The sequence below is a fragment of the Typopeltis vanoorti genome, chromosome 21 (assembly GCF_054136105.1).
Source record: "Typopeltis vanoorti isolate ZY-2024b chromosome 21, IOZ_Tvanoo_1.0, whole genome shotgun sequence".
In the NCBI taxonomy this organism is placed as follows: domain Eukaryota; kingdom Metazoa; phylum Arthropoda; class Arachnida; order Uropygi; family Thelyphonidae; genus Typopeltis; species Typopeltis vanoorti.
This window is the reverse complement of record NC_143569.1, coordinates 23,902,512-23,924,774: the sequence shown is the minus strand read 5'-3', so window position 1 is coordinate 23,924,774 and position 22,263 is coordinate 23,902,512. Positions and strand designations below refer to the sequence as shown.

Here is a 22,263-nt window from a genome sequence, read left to right as displayed (position 1 = left end):
TTTCATTTAACTTTGTCATAGTTGAATATATCAGAAAGGCATTGCCAATAGAGGATGTGGGTGTGGGGGGATGTATATACAGAGTCCGTCAAAAAAAAAAATGTAGACACACTTCAGCAAAAGAAAAACCTGTATAAAAATTGTAATACTAAATTTATATAGACGTCAAGGGATAAATACAAGTTACCTTTTGACTTCTAAAATTACATGTGGTGCTCAAAGTGGTTACCATTAGCATCCAGACACTTATTATTACGGCAAACTACTGTTTGGGCAACAGTGTCCAGTGGGATTGCTATGCATGGTGTTTCAATTTCTTTCCGAAGGGCCACCAGTGTAGCTGGTTTTCTATGATACAATACATCCTTTAGAGTCCCCCACAGGTAGAAGTCCAAGGATGTTAAATCAAGAGAACATGGGGGGGGGGGAACTCAACTGGGCACCTCATTGGGGTAAGCTCTCATGTCTTAGTGGTAGTGCAATGAATGGCAGGTAAAATGCATGTCTGTAAAAACATAGTCATTTATATTCAGATCTAAACTTTTCACTCTTTCCTGAAATACAATCTTAAATTCCACTCTCTTAAATGTAAGTCAATCTCAAAAAAAGGCTAGAATAAGTGAGAGTACTTATCTAATTTTGTCTTCGGTTTTCTTGCCATCCTTTGTCCTTTGTTTTCGAATCTGGATTTCTCGATATCAATGCCACGTTGTTTACACACACTCGTTGGGCTGGACGCTATTCTTCTGCCTACATTTTTACGTAGTTGGACTTCTTACTACGGCCTGCGATTTTGTCTTGCCGACTCTACTACGGTGACATACTGAACTCTGCCGAAAGTCAGCCCTCAAATATGAGAGCTGAGCCGTGAAGACTTCTCGAAGCACACGGAGAGAAATTTCAGGAACAAGAAAAAATGGGGGGGGGGATTTCCTTCTGTGTTACGGGTTATATACCTTCTCCAAGAGCGCCGCCTTTTCGCGTTTGATATTTTCCATCGTCTCACCCATTGGTCTCCGTTCGGGTGACTACACCGATTTACATATGGGACTTCTTGGTTCGGGAAACATATGCGTCAGCGTGCTTTCTAAGATATAGTGCCCTCAGGTATTTTTCTGACCTTACTGCATTTAGAGTGATCTTTGCCCTATGTCGTAGAATAGTTCGCATTCTTTCTTTGCATTATTTTGTTAATAATTCCCCTCTTATTCTGCCCTTTTTTCTGACCTATATTTGTTCTAGACACTCGGGTATAAGTTTCAAAATTCACAAAATTATTATACAGAGAGTAGTTACAAACAAAAAACACATTTTTACTGCTAAAAAGATAAGTATGTAATTTTGATTTTGTGTAAATTGTTAGATTCTGGAATGGTGATGTCAGAAAATTCTGAAGGCGCCGATCTCAGATCTAACAACATGAAACATAAAACGATTAGTATTAAAGAAAGAATTAAAAACATAAAAAGTTTAATAACAATTTAATGCGATGAAATGTGTTTCAATACTACTACAGAAAAAGTCAATATCAGGTGAAATATTTGAAACTGCAATTCTTAGATTTCTGCTTTGAAATGAAACTTATATGAATAAGCACATATTTACTAATATTCATTAAGCGCCGAAATATGCAGGAAGCAAAATTTGTGAACCCCCACCAATGTGTGATTTTTTCCATTAAATATAAAAAATAACAAAAAAATAAATAAATAAAAATTAAATATGTTTCCTCTAAGATAAAAAAAATCTATTTAGTCATAAAACATTTTAAATATGTTTTCATTATTTCATGGTCCCCCTCAGCAAAACTTCTCCCTCAAGGAGGCTGCGGCCCACAGTTTGGGAAGCGCTGCCCTAGATGACAATCTACACAGGCATTGATCCCTGGTAAATTGACTGCCTTATCCAATGATCGTGCCTTGTATTCATGTGAGTAAGGACTTCTTTTGAGAGAATATCATACTACACGTTGCTATCATAATTCGATCCAACTTCGAAAAAAGTCCATAGATGACATCTGTTAGTGTTTTTTGAGTATATTTAAGAAAGTATTTTTGGAGGACTGTATTTACTAACCATATGCATTACTGCAAAAATGAAGTTGAAGTAAGTATGTAACTAAAGAAACTTTATCTTAGTAGTGAGTCTCCATTGCATCACTTGGTAATGTGATGCCCTTTTGGTGGGAAAGACCTAGGTTTGACTGAGATGTGTATCATTGAGGGAGGGGGGGGGGTGAATGAGGTGGTCTAACAGAGGTTGCAGGGTTTTCCCCTCCAGAAAACAGGCAACAGTAGCTAGATAGTGTATACAGTTAACAGGCAGAAATACTGTGTTACTGGTGTAGTGCAGGTGATGACTAATATACTGCAGATTATTATGTCCTCTACAATGAGCCCTGGTTCTCCATGTGTATCAAAGAATAATAATAGAATAATAATCAGTTCCTTATTCTGTACACTGTTCTATGCCAAGAGAGCATACTATGACAGTACTGCATAATTAAATTTACATTATTCCTAGCTTCCTATCATCAATTTTCTTTTTCTTTGATATTAATCTGTAATGTTCTAATATTTCCAGATTACATTTTAAGTTGTTATTAACTGCATCAGTCATTAGATTTAATGGATTTATAATTTTAAGATTATATCCCTAATGTTTCCGTGACTGAGATGATATATAGGATGATTTTTGTTTTTCTGTGGTATTCATTCCATTAAACATAAATATAAACCAGATATAAATCTTTTGATGTTTAACTGCCAGTAAGCGAAACTCTAAGAACTCGGACTAAGATCTATGAGTTTCATACCGAAAAACTATCGGCAAATCCAAGTGTATATAACCACTTGGTAGTGCAACACCAAGGCAACTCGAATCAAAGGTGGAGCAAGCTCCCTCACTATCCTTGATATTTTCTCATAATGTAAAAACACAGCCCCTAGGGGATGTAATACTGTAATTACATTATGAGGAGAGGTCACTACCCAGACCGGTTTCAACCTTGTTTGAGGTCTCATCAGTGAGTAGGTAGACCTGGAAGATAACAAGGTTTAAGTGAAAAGAACTTGCATACCTTCACTATACGAATGCCATAAAGGTGTGCCTGTATATTATAACATAGATTGAAAGCCAAACAGCTATTTTTCTGGCAACCTTAATAATAATGAAGGAGATATAAATCTTTTGATGTTTGGCTTTCAATCTATGTTATACTATACAGGCACACCTTTATGGCATTCGTATAGTGAAGGTATGTAAGTTCTTTTCACTTAAACCTTGTTATCTTCCAGGTCTACCTACTCACTGATGAGACCTCAAACAAGGTTGAAACCGGTCTGGGTAGTGACCTCTCCTCATAATGTAATTACAGTATTACATCATGAGAAAATATCAAGGATAGTGAGGGATCTTGCTCCACCTTTGATTCGAGTTGCCTTGGTGTTGCACTACCAAGTGGTTACTTACACTTGGATTTGCTGATAGTTTTCCGGTATGAAACTCATAGATCTTAGTCTGAGTTCTTAGAGTTTCGCTTACTGGCAGTTAAACATCAAAAGATTTATATCTCCTTCATTATTATTAAGGTTGCCAGAAAAATAGCCGTTTGGCTTTCAAACAGTGTAAACCAGCTTTTAAGCCTAAATACTTGACTGCAGCAGTCCAGTTAGATTTCCTCTGAGTCTTTCTTTCTATCCAAGCATTTAACATTTGCTAACTTCTCCCATTGCATGTGGGAGAAGTTAGTATGGTATGCTATCTCAAAACTACTGCCACTATTTCCCCTCCTTGCAACTCTGTATTTATTCTGGATATCACTACTTTGCCTACCTTGGCTTTCCAAGTTAGGCAAAGGCAAATTTTAGGTTTCTAAAGGATTTTTCTACATCAGATATTGATAAATCCTACTGATAGCATTTCTCTTGAGTATTACTACTACTATTTTCTCACTGGTTTTCTAATTGTCTTTCAAGGTAATTACTCTATACCTCCAGAACATATATTTTGCTAGTTTTTATGCTATTTTTATCATCTTCAGAAATGTTCGGGAGCCACTTATAATTGGCTCCAGAACATTTTTCCACCTTCATAATATTTATCTTCTATATTCTTATAAAGATCTTCCTGTAATGTTTTAGCCATTCTAAGCTAAAAAGTTGTCAGTGTTTTGTAACCCCTGCTGACTTTGTTACCAGGGATTTTAGATATCTTCTTTTCTGTGGGGGACAGGGAGAATCTCTTTAAAAAGTTATAATTCTTGTTAACCAAACTTTGCCATGTGACTCTCTGGTGAAACAGACATTTTCTTCAGATTTTGCTACAAGAATGGTAGCAAAATTTGTGTATTCAACATTTGGTTCTTATTTTCACTGTTATTTTTACTCCAGTAATATTACTATATTTGAGTATAGTAGTCTTCATGTTATTCCATTTTTGCTTTATGCAAGTTAGTTTCCTGGCTTGACCATTATATTCCTCATGCAACCTCTCTTCTACTTTATACTTTTTCATAACTTATTTTTTTCATTTGCATTTCCTGTTTGATTTCATTATTCATTCACTTTACCAAATTACACTAACTTTTTCACCTAAGGTGTATGCTTTTTGCTTTTACTGCTATTATTGCAGTAAAAGCAAAATGATTTTACTGGAATTTTTTCACCTAAGGTATGCATTTTGCTTTTACTGCTAGCTTTCATATACTTTTGATTCTTTCCATTTCAATTCTTTTATCCACGCAACTGTCCTAAAGGGATTACTAAATATTTTTATTTTAAAAGGGTTTCAGTAGAGATGCCGAAACATTTGCCGTCACTAGCAACCTTATACATCTTGTTTTCAGATGCCATCCACAATACCAGATAACATGAACCATTTCCCAAACACCCTAGATATTTTCCCCACCAACGACCCTTCCAAATACACAGTGAAAGTAGTGGGTCCATTACGTAATTCTGACCACAATAGTGCTTATCCCCCCCCCCACCACCACCACTGCCCATCATGCAACAGCACTTACACAGCCACTCCCTTACAAGAGTAGTTTGGCATTATAATAGTGCAAAAGTGGGACAGCCTCTATGACTTCTATGCCTCATTCCCATGGTTAGACTATTGCTTCTGGCCTTCCAGCCAAAAACATATGTGCCAAACTTATCACCAAAGTTCATGACTTATTTTTCATGGTATTAACAACACCACAAACACTTTTATCAACAAAGATGTTTTATTAACGTTTATATTTCGCTGATTTTCAACTCGGCATCATCAGAGCACAACACACTTGTAAATGCGACAGTGAGTGAGTGAAACAATATAATTGCAAAAGACAAAAGATCTAAAGTCCTATTTTTTGGCGCCTTCTAACGAAAAAAAAACAAAAAAAACAGTTATCCAGGAGTTTTTCTTAGGATAACTGTCTCCCAAATTTTTGGCAAATTAATGCAACCATATTTGTTAAGGTTGGGAGAATTCTTCAAAGCCATTGCTGACTCATAAAATAATCTTTCAGATCTATAACGACTCCTAAATAGCACATTCGTTTTCCTCCATCTAATCCTGTGTGAAGGAGTGTCCAAAGCATGGTCTGCCAGTCCCGACTTGCCATAGTAATGGTAGCGAATGTATCTTTCATGTTCTTCCAGGCAGATGTTCACTGATCTTCCTGTTTGCCCATAATAGGCCAAGTCACAGTCACACGGAACTTCATACACTCCTGGGTGTGCTAAAGGGTGAAGTTTATCCTTAGGCGAGCGGATCAGAGTTGCCAGCTTGACATGAGGTTTGAAAGTGGTGCGAAGGCCATGTTTCAACAATACTTTGGCTATCTTTTCCGATGTACCTCTGATATAGGGAATAGAAATGGTCATGTTGTATTCTTGTGTATTAGGGGAGGGCAGAGTAATGGGCCTATGTAGTATTTTATCTATTTTGTAGGGGTTGTAGCTGTTGGCTAAGAACGTATGGTGCAGGTATTGGAGTTCAGTGGTGAGAGCTGTATCGTTAGAACAAATTGGCTCTGGCTCTGTGTGTAAGTGTTTTTAAAATGCCGTACTGTTGGACGGGATGATGATGTGATTGTTTATGTAGGTATCTTCCTGTGTGTGTAGGCTTTCTGTAAATAGAAAAAGATAGTGATCCATCTGAAAGGCGGGTGACTAATGTGTCAAGAAATGGTAAACAGTTATTTGATTCTTTTTCTACTGTGAAGTGAATTTTGGGGTGTTGGCTGTTTAGGTAGGTGACAAAAGCATCCAAAGTGTCTTGTCCATGGGGCCAGATGGCAAACACATCATCTACATAGCGTAACCACACTTGTGGCTTGTATGTAGCTGTGGTAAGTACTTTGTTTTCAACGTGTTCCATGTAAAAATTTGCTAACGGGGGAGAGAGGGGGGAACCCATAGCAGTATCATTAATCTGTTTGTAGAATCCCCCTCCCCATGTAAAGTAACCTGCATTCATGGTAAATTGAAATAATTCAAAAATATCTGGGGGAAATTTTGATTTGATTAAATCAAGAGTGTCTATAAGTGGTACATTGGTAAATAAGGAGGTGACATCGAAACTAACCATTATGTCTGAATCTTTTATGATTAGATTTTTAACTAGTGTTTTGAAATGGATTGAATTTTTTACAAAAGTAGAGGAGTTGCCAGTAAGGGGGACAAGCGACTTGGCCAAATGCCGGGCCAGTTTATATGTGGGACTATCTATGCTATCAACTATGGGGCATTGGGGAATATTAGTTTTGTGGATTTTTGGTAATCCATAAATACGGGGTGGTTTAACATGAATTGGTTTTAATTTCCTGATGATTTCTTTGGGCCATGATGTCACTTTTTTCAGTAATTTTCGGACTTTTTTCTTTTGAGACATCGTAGGGTCTCGATGTATAATTGATATGTGGAACTGTCACATATGAAATCTTGCATTTTTCTGTTATGCTCTTCTTTATTCATGATAACTATTGCATTTCCTTTATCGGCTTTTGTAATAATAATATTTTTATTATTATATAACTTTTTTAGGGCAGTTATTTGCGTACGTGGCATATTGCTTTTTGGAGGCTTAGCCTTGTTTATTATTCTTGCTATATCTAGTCGCACGTTATTGGCCATTGCTGGTGGAAGATCATGGATACCCCGTTCTACTTTCATCATAATTTCTAGTTTAGGAATTTGTTTGGGCGTGACGGCAAAGTTATGTCCTAGACTGAGAGTGTTCTTGGCTTCTTCAATGAGTGTTTCCAACGATAGGTTTACGACCACGTGGTCTCGTCGAAGTTGCGGTCGGGACTTCATATGTTGGCGCTGCTGTAGGAGTTCATATTTCTTTAGGTGTTTGCTTTTTACTTTTGTGAATTCTTTTTTTTGCTGCAACTTCGGAGATGTGCTGAAGGACAGTCCATATTTCAGGATTTAACACGTTTATTAGTTCTTGTTGTAGAGCTGTGATAGAGCTGTTTAACTTACTAAGCTCTATGCGAGTAGTGGCAATTTGTTCTTGAAGAAGCGCTAAACTCGCCCGTCGATAAATACGATGTGCCTTTGCCGATTTATCACCAAAGTAATCCTCACTGGTATGGAAACATACATTCCCCACACTACTTTGAACTGCTATTCCCTAACTAAACCCTGGTTTTCCAAAAAATGTGCTAAGGCTGTACAAATGAAAAATCAAGCATACCACATTATGGTATGCTTGATATAGGATCATTATGGGTGATTTTATTTTCCAAAGAGAAATTATTTTCCAAAAAAGAGAAAGTAGAAGAGAAATCCCATAAGAAAGAAGAGAAATTTATTGAACTGCTATGAGACAACTTTCACAAGCAGCATGTGAAAGAAGAAATTTGAGGTCAAAAAGTACAAAAAGTGTGGGATTTGCTCATGGTGTCAGAAGGTGTGTGTGTGTGGGGGAATCTCTGTTAAGAATATGGCTGTTTTACCACCAATTGGCGACAGCGATCATGTGCTTTCTTGGGAAGTATCTAATTGTATTGATGCTCCGATTAAAACAGGTTATGCTGAACTACAAAGCTGGAAATTATGATCAACTTAGGAGTATTAATACCATCTTTGGTCCCATGATATCAGTTACTGAATGGAAAAAATGTCAGCAATGCATGGGATCATTGAAAAAGTGCTTAAACGAGGCATTATAATGTATCCCTAGTGTTTGAAGAATTAATAGGTTGGGAGTGAAATGGATGTGCAACTTTATTAAGCAAGAGATCCACAAGTAGATGATGTTGTGGAAAGAATATTGTGAAAATAATAGTGAGAGGAGTTATGAAATAAATATATAAAACTAAGGCCAGAAAAGTAATGAGTATTGTGCAGAAAGCTAAATTGGAGTATGAAAAGAAATTGGCCATGCAAGCTAAAGGTAATCCAGAAGAATTTTATCCTTATGCCGCAAGCAAAAGAAGGAATGAATGTGATAGAATAACTTTATTGAATGCAGATGGTATTAGGTGTTGGAAGCTAATGAGATTGTTCAATTAATGAGTGCTCACTTTGCTAAGATATATATACCAGGTGTATGAACATGGTGCACAGTGCTGCTGTTACATTGGATGAAGAGTTTAGAGGTTCATGAAAATGAGGTTGAAGAGCTGTTGGATAACCTGGATAAGAATTTGTCTATAGGGACAGATGGAATATCAGCCGTTTGCTAAAGCAATGTTCAGCTTATCTGACTAGGCCTTTCACATGTTTGTATAACTTGAGTCTCAGCTCAGGAATAATACCACAGGAATGGAAGGAATGTATGATAGTTCCATTGTACAAGGGTGGTGCAAAAACTAATGTGTCTAACTATTGACCCATCAGTATCTCTAGTGTGTTAGTGAAGATTTTAGAGAAGTTGGTAAGAACTCGCATACAATGGGTGGACAAACTAGCTATGTTGTGCAGGCAGCAGCAGCATGAGTTTACTAAAGGAAGGTCATATGTTAGCAGTTTGCTTGTATTCTATAACAGTGTTGCAGCCAAGTTGGATAAAGGGAATGGATACATTGTGATAATGTTGGATTTTGCTAAGGCATTGATAGGATATCACATGAAAGGCTGTTGCATAAACTGGAGAATATAGAATTGGAATATAAACTCTTGACTTGAATCAGTGGATAGTTGACAGAGAAAGATCAAAAAATGGTGTACTGATGGGATGTGAATCTGCCAGATATAAAGTGACCAGTGGTTGGTGTACCTCAGGGTTCAGTCCGTGGGCCATTGTTGAAGGTTCTAACAGGGGATGTGCAATTATTTGTCAGTGATGCAGAGATAGGCAGGTCAATCAAGGATGCTGCTGATATTCAGCACTTATAAAATGATTTGAATAGGCTGGAAAAACGAAAATGGCTGTCAGTTTAATGTTAGTAAGTGTAAAGTTATGCAATTTGGTATGATTAGGGTTCTAGCGGTGGATATTGGTGGATAGGAATTTGAAATTCATAGGTCACATAGCAAAAGTTGCAAATACAAGTTAGAGGATAATTGCAATGTTGAAGTGAACCTTGATATGTAATTATAAGGAAGTCATTTTGCCTCTTTATAAGGCTTTGATGAGACCACACCTGGATTATTGTGTGCAGATTTGGTCTACCGGGTTCCAAGGGGATAAAGAAGCTGTGGAAAGAGTGCAAAGAAGAGTTTTACAAAAGATTCTGGATTATGGGATTTAGATTATGAGGACAGATTATGAGTATGTGAATTGCAGACTCTGGTTAACAGAAAAAAGAGAGGCGATATGATAGAGGTCTATAAACTTTTGAATGGGTATTATAGGATATCATCTGATGAAATTTTTCGTTATATGGAATGTGGGGAGAGAACATGGGGGGGGGGGCATCCATGAAGTTAAATTTATTTGCAGTTAAGAAAGGGGTAAGAGTTAGGTTTTTCTCCCAGAGAGGAGTGAATAGTGGAATAGTGAATATAATTATAGTTATTCCCAGCTTATTATTTACAGCATGTCCATGGAGTCCAGAGACCCAAATCCTGTCATACCCCTCCTTGAATTCATTCACCGTAAGGGAACTCAACCAATTCATTGGAGAGTGGGTGGAATGGCAATCCATTCCACCCACTCTCCACACAAAAATTTTGGTCTGCACACCTCAATGAACTATACTCTTACACAATTTCCATGGATTGCCTCTAGTTTTCTATTTGTCATATCTTGAAAAATTTCACTTGCATCAATTTTATAAAACTCCTTTAATATCTTGAAAGTTCTTATCATGTCCCTCTTTTATGCCTATCAACTAAACTTTTGTAACCCACAAACCTTCAACCTATCCTCTCTCTCTCTCCCCTCCTGATCCCCAAGAAACCCAGGTGAGTGACCAAATCTGTGCACAGTAGTCAAGATATGGCCTGAATCATAGCCTTATAAAGAGGGATAAAAACTTCCATATCTTTACTTGCTAGATAAGAATTACTTGGATGTTGAAAACATCCAAGTAATTCTTTGAGCTATTTTAGCAACTTTTGCAATATACCCTTTCAACTTCAACTCTGCCCACCATTATCCCCAGGTCCCTAGCCTCATCATTTTCCTGCAATCCAATACCATCAATATGATATGCTATGTGCCACTTTTTCAAGAGAAACTGAAGTCATCTTGGAACAGTGCCATGGCTTGAGAAGCTACAAGGAAAGAATGTCAGTAATGCATGTCAAGTGGTCAGAGAGTGCTTGAGGATAGCAGTATCAGACTGCATATCCAAGGTCAGGAGGATAAACTAAGTCAGAATTAAGTGGCCGAGTAGGGAACAAGAGATGCAAAAAAAAGGAAAACATCGTGAAGGAAATATAAAGAAAAAAAGTGATCAGCATACCCATGAGCAGTACAAAGTGCATATTCAAGTAGTACATGGGCTGATATGACATCCTGTCCTGTTGCTGTGTTCACATTCTTGTTTATTAATATGTTGAACATCTCCTGTTCATCTACCTCAATGATACGCATCTCTGTAACATCAGTGACTGTAAAATCGCCACCTGGATGATACACCTTTGTGAAATGATCACTCAGCAACTCAACTATTTCTTTTGGCACAGTAATCTTCCTATCATGAGCATTGTTTAAAGTCATTCTACCAGTCATTTTTCCTCTTAATTGCTACATAACAAAAAAAAAAAAAAAAAAAATTATTTTGGGTTAATTCTTTCTCTCTCTCATAGTCTGATTTGGCTTTCCTTACCATATTAGTCATCCTTCTTGCTTGCACTTTATACCGCTCATGGGTATGCTGATCACTTTTTTCTTTATATTTCCTTCACGATGTTTTCCTTTTTTTGCATCTCTTGCTTTATATCCCTATTCGGCCACTTAATTCTGACTTAGTTTATCCTCCTGACCTTGGATATGCAGTCTGATACTGCTATCCTCAAGCACTCTCTGACCACTTGACATGCATTACTGACATTCTTTCCTTGTAGCTTCTCAAGCCATGGCACTGTTCCAAGATGACTTCAGTTTCTCATAATCAAGATCATAAACCCCTTCTTGACAGAAGAACTCCATGTTTGGCAGTTTTCCAAAAGAAGACTGCATGGTCACTCTCCCCAATTGGAGGTGTAGTGTCTACCTTGGTTATGGATGCATCTTCTGAAGCCATTATCAGATCTAACACCCTCAAACCTCTTGTTCCATCTATAATATGTTGTTTCGTGTAATTATCCCTTAGCAACTGTATAAATCCCACTTTTATCTTGCTATGTCCCCTTTCCTCCCTCCACTCAATGTTCCCATAGTTAGTCTCCCATAATAATTGTTCAGCCTACACTCATTGTGCTGATTTGCCAATATATGTGGCATCTACAACTTATGACCTTTGTGACTTGCAATGGAATTGTCAGAATGGAACTCTGTAAGTTGAGGACTGACTGTATCTAATGTTCTTCATATAATCTGTTATTTCTGGATATCCATATCATTATCACCTTCAAGAGATCAGGTATAGTACCAAGCCTTATGCAGTGTGCCTAACTTCAATCCTTTATCCATCATTATTTGCACATCCCACACTTCTTTCATCTTAGTTAAACTGTATTTCTGTTTCCTCTGGCAACAGTGTACTTTGGCAGTAATAAATTGTGATTGCCATTCATCTGCTCACCAAAACAACCTATTTAAATCCTTCTGAGGTGATCAGAATTCATTGTTTAACTTTTCCAGTTTGTCCATTTTCTGCAAAAAAACAAACAAAAAAAAAAGCCAAATATATGCCTTTGGATTATATTGCTAACATTAAAAAGTAGCCCCCCCCCCAAGAACAGAATTCTGCTGCATATCATCTATTACTTCAATTCTGTGTTATCTTTAGTTATATTTTAAATTTACATTTGTTCCCTCTCCATACTCATGCACACAACTCGCTTCTGTCGTAAACCTATCCTATACATCTACGATCCATTCTTAATTTCAATACAAATTCATTATATTATTCAGTCCAGTGTATCTGCAAACTCTAAAACAGTGCACTTGTCACCCAGTTATAAAATGTAACTAGATTGCTGAAACAGAGTCATTCCTGAAGAAAGCCGTGATATGTATTCTAATCCTAATACCAGTCACCAACAAATTCACCACCGTTATTGAAACACAAACTAGTTAATACTTTGGTACTGTTTGGATCCCCTTTTTATTCAGTGGCACTATATTTCCTTTCTTCCTCCTTGGGAACCGTCTCTATTATAGCATGCTGCTTGAACAACCACTTTAAGGACATTAGTGATCATATCCCATCCTGTTACACAGCCTTATTAATATTGACTCTACTTGCTGTATATTTCCATTCTTCCTCCTTGTTGATGAAATATCCCAAACATTTTATCAACTTTCATTCATCTCCCTATTCATACTACTGTATTTAATGTCAGTTTCTTTCCACAACACAAAATATATAGAAATATTCATGAAATTTCTACTGTATCATTTGCTATTCTCAACCTTTCTTTTAACCTTTTTTTTTTTTTTTTTTTTTTTTTTTTTTTTTTTTTTTTTTTTTTTTTTTTTTTTCAAATCTAGAATTTTTATCCACCATGATTCTGTCTTACTCATTTAATAACTCTGCATCTCAAATTTGAAGAAATTCACTTTTATTTTAAATTCCTGTATGCTGTTTACTTTTTGTCTGTATTCTCATAATTAACTACTTTCTTCACTAAGGATCATTCTTTTTACCAGCCAAATCCCACTGAAGAATTATTTCACAAACAGTAATTCTATATTCCCAGAGACATACCAGCATTTCTGTCAAGTGTCTCCTTTTTCTCAGTTTCATTTCAACTGCTCAAAACTGTTTTATTGTTGCTACTATTGTTAGTGTAGTGCCCACGGTATATTCCCTTTCAGAAAATTCATTACATTATTATTCTTTTCTAATCACCCTCCCCCCCCCTTCCCCATGATAACGCAAATAAAATATTGGAATTAAAGGTACACATCCTGTTTTTGTACTTATTTTGCTCAACTACTCGCTTCATCATTCTTCCTCTCATCTGTTGCTTTTTTGTATCCTTTCAGTATTATTATTACTACATGATACCTCTAGGGAGTCCAAGGACTCATCAAGGGAGGGCACCTTCTCTACAACCGCAACTACACCAATGCCATCTACTGCCCTCTACCACCATTAGTATTTTCTCATAACTCTATTTCTCTCTCTACTATTTCTTTCACTTTTCTACATTTCTCACACAACTTCTTTGCCTTTTCCTTCTCACCCAACAATGGTTTCTCCAAATATACTGGGCTGTGGATGTATGCAATGAATAAATTGAACTGGTGTTAATTTTATTCTGTGCTAGATATGTGTTAATGCCATTGAGGCATAAAATGGGGGGGGGGGTGTTACCAAATAGATATGAAAATTTTTAAAGGGCACAGGGTGGATGGAGAGTGATGTTGCAATATGTGGGCTGTCAAGGCTCACAAATGAATTAATATTGTATTATGGCAAGCACCACCATACCTTCTGCATTTATATTTTGAATTTTACTGTTTTTTGAGTTGTCAAACATTTATTTTCAAATGTTACATTGGAAAATGTTTTCATAATGGAAAAAAAAATTGTTTCCTTCTCTTCATAGTGATCTGAAGTTGGTATTATTAGGGGATGCCAATGTAGGAAAAACGTCTCTTTTGTTACGATACATTGATCGAAAGTTCCAGCGTACTGTAAATGTAAGTACAGACTGTTATTTGTGTTTTGAGAATTGATACTTTAATAATTATATCTGTACTGATGTGTTGATTATAGAATATGTACACTGGTGTCCAAAAGCTAAGGATGAACTACATTTTTACCTGTATGTGAAAAAACTTTCATTACTACAGCCAGATGTGGACATAAATTTTATTGCCAACATACTAATAAATTATATTACACCAAAAATGTGTTATAAATTTTGGACAAATTAAATAGCAATATGTTTTTGGCAAAAGGTACAAATTTCTTAAGGATCTAGTTAATGAATTAACATACAGTGTATACAGAAAACTATGCAGAGAGACATTTCAGTATGGAATATGTCCATCCCTAACTTTGATGCAGTTCTTACAATGTCATACCATGCTTAGCACCAAGTGATTCAGGAGCTCTTGAAGCAGACTGGCCCACTCTTCCTTCAGAGCAGGTATAAGGCCTTGTTTGTTTTCTGGAGGGGAATTCCTAGCAGCAATGCATAATCTTATTGCATCCCAAATGTTGAGATCTGGGGAGTGTGCTGACCAATTGATTCGATTTATATCCATGGTCTCCAGAGATATCTCCACTGCTCGTGTACAATGTGGTGTAGCATTGTCATCCATAAAAATGAGTTTTTGCCTACAGCACCACCATGGAACAATTGAACATACCATTAAAGAACTTCCTTGCAATATCATTCACCAGTCATACTCCCTTTTTTTCCAGCACTTGTAACTCGGTGCATCCATTAAGCATAATGCCTCCCCACACCATAATCCCTGCACTACCATATCTATATTTTTCAAGAACATTTTCATGATGGTAAGCATGACTTTCATGCCAGATCATGTGTCATCTAGAATTGAAGGAAAACTAAAATGACTCATCTGTAAATAGTATATTAGACCATTGGTGTTATCCAATTTTTATGGATGCAATACCAGTGAAAAAGTGCTCTACGATGAGCTGTGGATAAAGAGACACAGACTACATGCCTTCGGGCACGTAGACCTACTTGCAGACGTGTTGCCACCATTTGTTGAGAGATCTACGTACCTGTGGTTGAATGGAGCTGACCTGGCATGGTACACACAGATTACATTTTACTGTTATAAGCAAAAATCTGTCCTTTATGGTAGAGCAAGGGCAACCTCTTAGCAGATGTCTGGAACACTTCATTGGTTTGAAACACTGCTCAGAGCCTGGATACAATGCTTTGATTCCAAACTCTGGCAATATCAGTAATTTAGTTCTGCAGCTGCCTTCAAGCTTTTGCAATAATTGTTTCCCACATGAAATCATCTAGGTAATGTTCTTTGAGACATTATAAGACATCCAAGTTTGCAGCTTTATTCCTTTATGAAAAGTGCTTACTTTAAACACAATTCGCTTAGCACAGTGTTTTGCTTTTTATTCCATTGAGTGCTACCAGGTGACCCTTTGCATGTGATTTTAAAAAATATGTATCTGCTTTCTACTTATTCATCTGTTATACAAATTGCCACAAACTTATTCATCTGAATTTGCATTGTAATCTTCAGAATAATGTTTGTCCTTCGGTTTTGGACCCTAGTGTAATATTCAAAGAATGAAGCCCATTCCAAAAAGGAAATTCAAAGACCAAGCATGTGGGTTTGAGAAGGCAGTCAATTCAAGAGATCCTGATTGGATCTCTTGAATCCTAGATTTACACATAAGTCTCTCTTCACATATAAGTCCATTATAATTTATTATTGAAGTGAGTTATTCATGTGTTTCTTGGTATACTAGGTGCCATAATATTATCTCCACTTTTCAGTAGGAAATTTATTGTATAATGAACTTATGTGTGAAGAGAGGAATCGCTGATAATAACATGGTAGTGCAGAATATATTTATGAGGTTAATTTGACATTGAGTGCTAAAATAGGGATGAATGCTAAAGTAATATAACAAATACATGCCAAGTTATTCTTATAACTATGTATTTTAGTCCCATACAGAAAAAGAAATTTGGTAGAAATTTTATTGTAGCAAATTAATGTTGTTTCAATACCGATGCTGTTGAAACACAACATTAATTTGCTACTGTCATATAAAGCGGAAACTGTATATGGAATGAGAGGAACAGAAGGAACAGAACTGTTGTGTAATCTTTTTACAGAAAGGGATGTGGTGTTGGTGGATGGGAATCAGTGATCTAGTGATAGTGTGAGAATGTTAGCATAAATGAAGTGGCAATTTTAGATCTTACTGTCCCTGAGCAACTATATGGTATGGATCTTTCCAGACATGTTTACTCAGATGGATATGATGAGGGATTTGTGTAAAATTACAGGACAAGCTGCTGCTTTACAAATTGACTCATGAAAAGAGAATGTTAGTAAAGTTTCTAGGAACTTAGAGGAAATTGATTTAGAGAGTGAAAGCGAACTTTTGCTACATATTTGAAAGACGTTTTTAGCACTGTTGGCAGGCCAGTCATATTAAGAAGTTTTAAATGAATATTTATCTTATAGCTGTAAAGTTGTTCTGTGTAGAGGAGAGAAGGAATCTTGTTTTTCTTGCACATTCAGAGGTAGTAGTAACCTTAAGTGAGGAAGGCAATTCTAGAAGTAAAAGAAAAAAATGAGAAAAACTTAATTCTTTTAGTTTTAAGCTGGACTGAGTGGATGTTAACCAACTACTATTCCCACTTCTGTGAGAAAGATTAGAGGCAAATGTCACCTCCACCTGACTGTATTTGAAGATCTGGGTATTATCAAAGATGGTGAAGTTCAATCTTTTTTGTGAAAAAAAAAAAGATAAGATCATGTTTTGGTAATGAAGTACATGCGATTTCTCCAATTCAAATGACAAAACTCGTAGGGCTCAAATATTCCAAGCTTTCAGATCTTAATTCCTTATACTGATCTCCTTGCTGTTCTGGTACAGTGAAAGCTTGGAATGTTTAAGCCTTGTGAGTTTTGTGAATTGAAGAGGAGAAATGAGGTGTACTATCATCAGTAAAACTATTATTGTGGAGCAGTGCCATGGCATAGGAAACTACATGGAATGAATGTAGTTTCACTACTAAACATATTATTGCTGAACTGCATCATTGTAAGATAGGAAACTCAGTGGTAGTTCCACCCAGTGACAGGCAAAAACCACCATTGGGCAAAACTGTTCTACTCTCCAGAAAGCAAGCTGCCATTAATGGGAGCCAGACTTAGAGCTATGTTAAAGTGTAGTGATGATGATAATAGATATCTCTTAAAAAAATTTGCAGTCCTTCAAGTCGCTCATCATTGGGTGATCTAAAGAATAATTTAACTCATTACTCAGCAGTGTAATTTCCACTCAGTGACAGGCTCACCCTGCCACCAAGCAGAGCTTTCAGTGGTGACTCCACCCAGTGGCAGGCCCAACCTACCACAGAGCAGAGCTGCTCATATCACAGGTAAGGGCATCCACCAAAGCAGCAGTGTGAGACCACTTTGGCAGATTTCCACATCCATGGTAAAAACCACATCAGTGGGAACCAGAAAATCAGAAAGTGGAATTTCCTGCATTACCTTATCAGTGGAACCATCCCAGAAGAAATACCAAGGTTGAAGTAATGTAGAAGTCCTATGTTTCCGATATACAAGTAGTGAAAAGGTGTAATACCTTATTGCTAAATACTCTGGATTAGAGCTACTTATTTTTTCACTTGATTATAAATTAAGTTAAAGATGCCAAGAAATTATATTCTTGTTTAATCCTTTATCCACTGGGTAGTGACCCATCCGATAATGTATATCATTATATACTGGAAAGGATGTGTGCTTTGCATTATGAGTTATTAAGAGGATAGTCACTTCATTAACGCAATTGATGAAGTCACTATCTTCTAGATACACGTAGCTAGTTGTGAAGATGTAAACTCTGTTTGCTTACGCTTGGATAAAGGATTAAACAAGAATATAATTTCTTGGCATCTTTTGGTTTAACTTATAACCAAGTGAAAAAAAAAAACTTCAATAAAAGGAAGAGATCTCACTTATGTAGTATTGTTTGGAAAAGAACTGGTTAAGAAAAGGCAAAGTGCTTCTCTGGTAAATAGAGAGAAAATTTCCATGAGATCATTGCTAGTATTTCACTATTTCTTACAGCTTGCCAGTGGAAAGGCAGATAACCTCACTGTCTTATAAATTATCTATACATAAACACAAGGAAAAGTATTATTTATTAAATATACTGCCAAATATTTGTTTGAAATTAACAAACTATCATTAGTGGCTTAAAGAGCAATTTTCTACAAGGTAGAATGCAAACAATTGATTTATTCAAAATAGTATGCTTTCACTGAAGAAAAGATTATTTTACATTTATTTTACACTTTTTTGATCATAAAAGTGTAAAATAAATGACATAAATAATTATATAATTTATAATATCATACATAAACTTAATTTATAATATACTAGACAGCGCATTAGATAGATATAGTATCCAGATAGTTTCTTAGGACCTTCTGTCTTTGTAAATATCATTATTGGATTCAAGTTAGAGCAGTGAAGTAAGTCCTCAGCACTTTCTTTAAATAGGCATTCGAATTATACCAACAAGGTGAGTTTTAGACCAGAGAATGTTGTCCAAAAACATAACTGTTAGTCACCTATGTCTGATACACTTTGAGCCTTCCTTATGAGTTGATTATAAAATGCAAGTACTTGGCTACAGTAAAACCCACCTTTTATCTCTCATGGGGACTGTAATAGAGAATCTTTTATGCTAAATCAGTCCTGTATCCCATTCCTAACCACCTCTAAATCTCTAGCTTCATCTATTTCCTGGAGTACAGTGCCATCAATGTGATACATGGCTTGTAATCTGTTTATCTCAAAGTGCATAACTTTACATTTCTTGACATTAAACTGATATCCATAAACTTTTGCCCATAATACATAGTCACATCTTGTGGGTGTCATTTAACACTAAGCCTGATGGGGTTTCTATCACATGTTGTATAAGGTAGTTCCTCAAATCCTAGATATTTATTCTGTTTTTCTATGTCCTTCTTTGCAGTCCACAATTAAGTTAACCTTAATTAGATTCACACATTTGCCTTTCCCCTTCGTGGGATTACACCCCTTGCTCCATTGCAAGACTCATTTAACTGGGTCAAGGACACCACATCTCTGTGGTACATTCATTAGAAATGTGTTGTGATGCCATCCATTTAGATTTTGATCTGATCTGATATCCTATCATATTCACTTTTTCGCTTATGCTGTCACTTTTCTAGCCTAAATTTTATATATTCATGTATCTCATCCACACTAACTTATCTGTTCCATGACTTCTTCCCCCAAGTTAGTAATTCCTGATGATTCTCAACATCCTTTATTGAAACATTATTATTATTATACCGCCACCTCTATGGAGTCTGAAGATTCATCACGGGAGACCCAGTCTGTCCATGCCATCTATCATTCCTCTCCTTGAACCCATTAATAGACAAATCATTCACAACTGACTGTGCAACCCATTCCACTCATTCACCACTCTCCAAGCAAAAAATCTAATCCTCACACCTCTACTGACTACACTTTTATTCAACTTCCAGGGATGCCTCTTTGTTCTGGTCCCTCTAGCCAAGTGCTGAAACATTTCTCCTGCATTTATTCTATAAAACCCTTTAAGCAACTTAAATGTTTCTATCATATCCCCTATTTTTCTCCTATCAACCAACTTCTGCAATCAACCCACCTTCAATCAATACTCATAGTACCCTTTCCACAGTCCACTTACCATCTTGGTTACTCGCCTCTGAATCTTCTCCACTGCTTCCACATTCCCAAGAAATCTAAGGAACCAGACTTGAGCACATTAATCCAGATGTGGGTGTATCAAGGCCTTATAAAGAGGAATTACAACTTCAATTAAAATACAAACTTATTTATTACTGACCATTACAAAAAACAAACTACATTAGAGCCTACCAGTTTCGCAGTGGTACTTGAAGCCAAATCCAACGAAAACAGTGTCCTCAGTATTTCACCTGTACAATGCAGAGGTGAATCGACAACTCAACCTTTCTTTCTGTGGAAAAAATGGTAGAACAGGAGCCTCACCCAAAATATCTTGGAGTGAGTCCGGACAGAAGCCTAACCTATGAAAGACACATTATCAACCTCTCCAATAAAATTAAAACCAGAAATACCATCATTTCAAGGCTTGCTGGAACAACCTGGGGTTGTGGTGCAGAAGTTCTAAGGTCATCTGCACTAGCCCTCACATTCTCTGCAGCAGAATGTTGTGCCCCTGTCTGGGAAAGAAGTACACACACTAACATTATCGACACCCAGCTGAACTCTACCATCCACACAATTAGTGGGACAGTGAGAGGCACCCCTCTCTCCTGGCTGCCTGTTCTATCTACATTTCTCCACCACACATACGGAGAAGATGAACCTCGATTAAGGAATTTAATAAAGCAATGAGCAACCCACTCCTACCCCTACACCAGACTCTCATAAATCAACCTAGTCTTCGCCTCAAATCTAGAAAGCCTCTCTGGTCCATGATGGACGAACTCTCTTCAGCTGCGCTGCCATCAATATCTTGCATATGGAGAGAATACTGGTCCAACAATCTCCCAACAAACTGCTTCCTGGTAGAAGATCCCTGTGCTCTGCAGCCTGGTTTTGGTCTTCCTAAGAAGATTTGGTAATCCATAAACAGGATCAGAACTAGTCAGCCACATCTGCCTATCTACTACATAAATGGGGGCTGTCAGATCACCCTTATTGTGATTGTTCTCCCGTGGCTCAGATGATTACTCATATTGTATATGACTGGCCAAGGCACCAATTTCATGGTGGTGGCCTACAGGACATCCACAAGGTGACGGATGAGGCCTTGAATTGGCTTTCCAGCCTGGACCTTGACCTGTAGTTGGTATGGTGGCGGTGGTTATGGAGGAAACAGAAGATCATGGTCCCGTCTCACCACAAAGACGTTATTCTAGTAGTCACTCTCATAGTCCTCGTCATAGTATCAGCAGAACTCCTCATGTTAGAAGATGATGATACAGTGTGAAATGGGCCTCCTCTAATGGATCAAGTTTTCTCACACAAGACACAATTACTCTCTACTTAAACCTCGGATACAGCCACTTGTATGTTGTGAGAACATGCAGTCTTGTCATACTTGGTGCAGCAGGACGATAATTTTCCTGGCTCAATTATGACAAGTTACTTTTGCTTTATATTTAAAAAAAAAAAAAAAAGACAGTAAGCAGGTTGTGTCTTTTATGTAATGAACTTTTATATGTTAAGATTTTCATCATTTGTTTCTGGAAATTGTGATTGTATTTTTCACTTACCAGTTTCATGTAGCCATAAAATAAATAAATAAATTGTTGGATGTGGAGGAAATGAGAGATCTTCGGGTGATAGTGGATAAGGATCAAAAAATTAGAGGACACATTACCAAAATTGTGAGGACAACACAATGAATTCTGGGAATGATATGGAGGACACTGACTTTTAGGGAGATTCTTGTTCCATTGTATAAGGATCTGATTAGGCCACACATGGACTACTGTGCACAGATTTGGTCACCTAGTTTTCAAAAGGACAGATGTTGGAAAGAGTCCAGAGATGACTGACTAAGGTAGTTTCTGATCTCTGCAATGTCAAATATGAGGAAGTGGAGTGATATGATAGACCTAAAAGTTAGTAAGGGATTGTTATAGGATCAGTGTTGAAGAGGGTTTACAGAAAACAATGGGAGATCAGGGGAGAACCAGAGGTCATTCCTGGAAGCTGTATAAGGAGTGTGTGAGCAGGGGAGTGAGAAGTCGGTTCTTTGCATGCAGAGGTGTGAATGATTGGAATGCCTTGCCTGAAGGATGGTGTCTGCAGAGAATTTGGCACTTACTCTCAAATTTTTAGGTGCTATATGATGAGCTGTGTGTATAACAAAAGACCTCCTAGATGAGTCATTGACACCATGGGGTCTTAGGGTAATAATGATAATAATTTCCATTCTGTTTCTTTTAAGTATTTACTTATGTTTTCATGATGTGCATTATTTCTTTCTGT

General features: G+C 36.9%; 1 protein-coding gene across 1 annotated transcript in view; it reads left to right on the top strand.

The window, feature by feature from the left end:
• LOC150094674 (ras-related protein Rab-20-like) overlaps window positions 1-22,263 on the top strand; it is a 114,842-nt gene that overhangs the window by 75,066 nt on the left and 17,513 nt on the right. Inside the window, exon 2 of the mRNA XM_090411305.1 lies at window positions 14,112-14,205. Coding sequence (XP_090267431.1) covers window positions 14,112-14,205 — 94 coding nt within the window. The remainder of the gene's footprint in view (window positions 1-14,111; window positions 14,206-22,263) is intronic.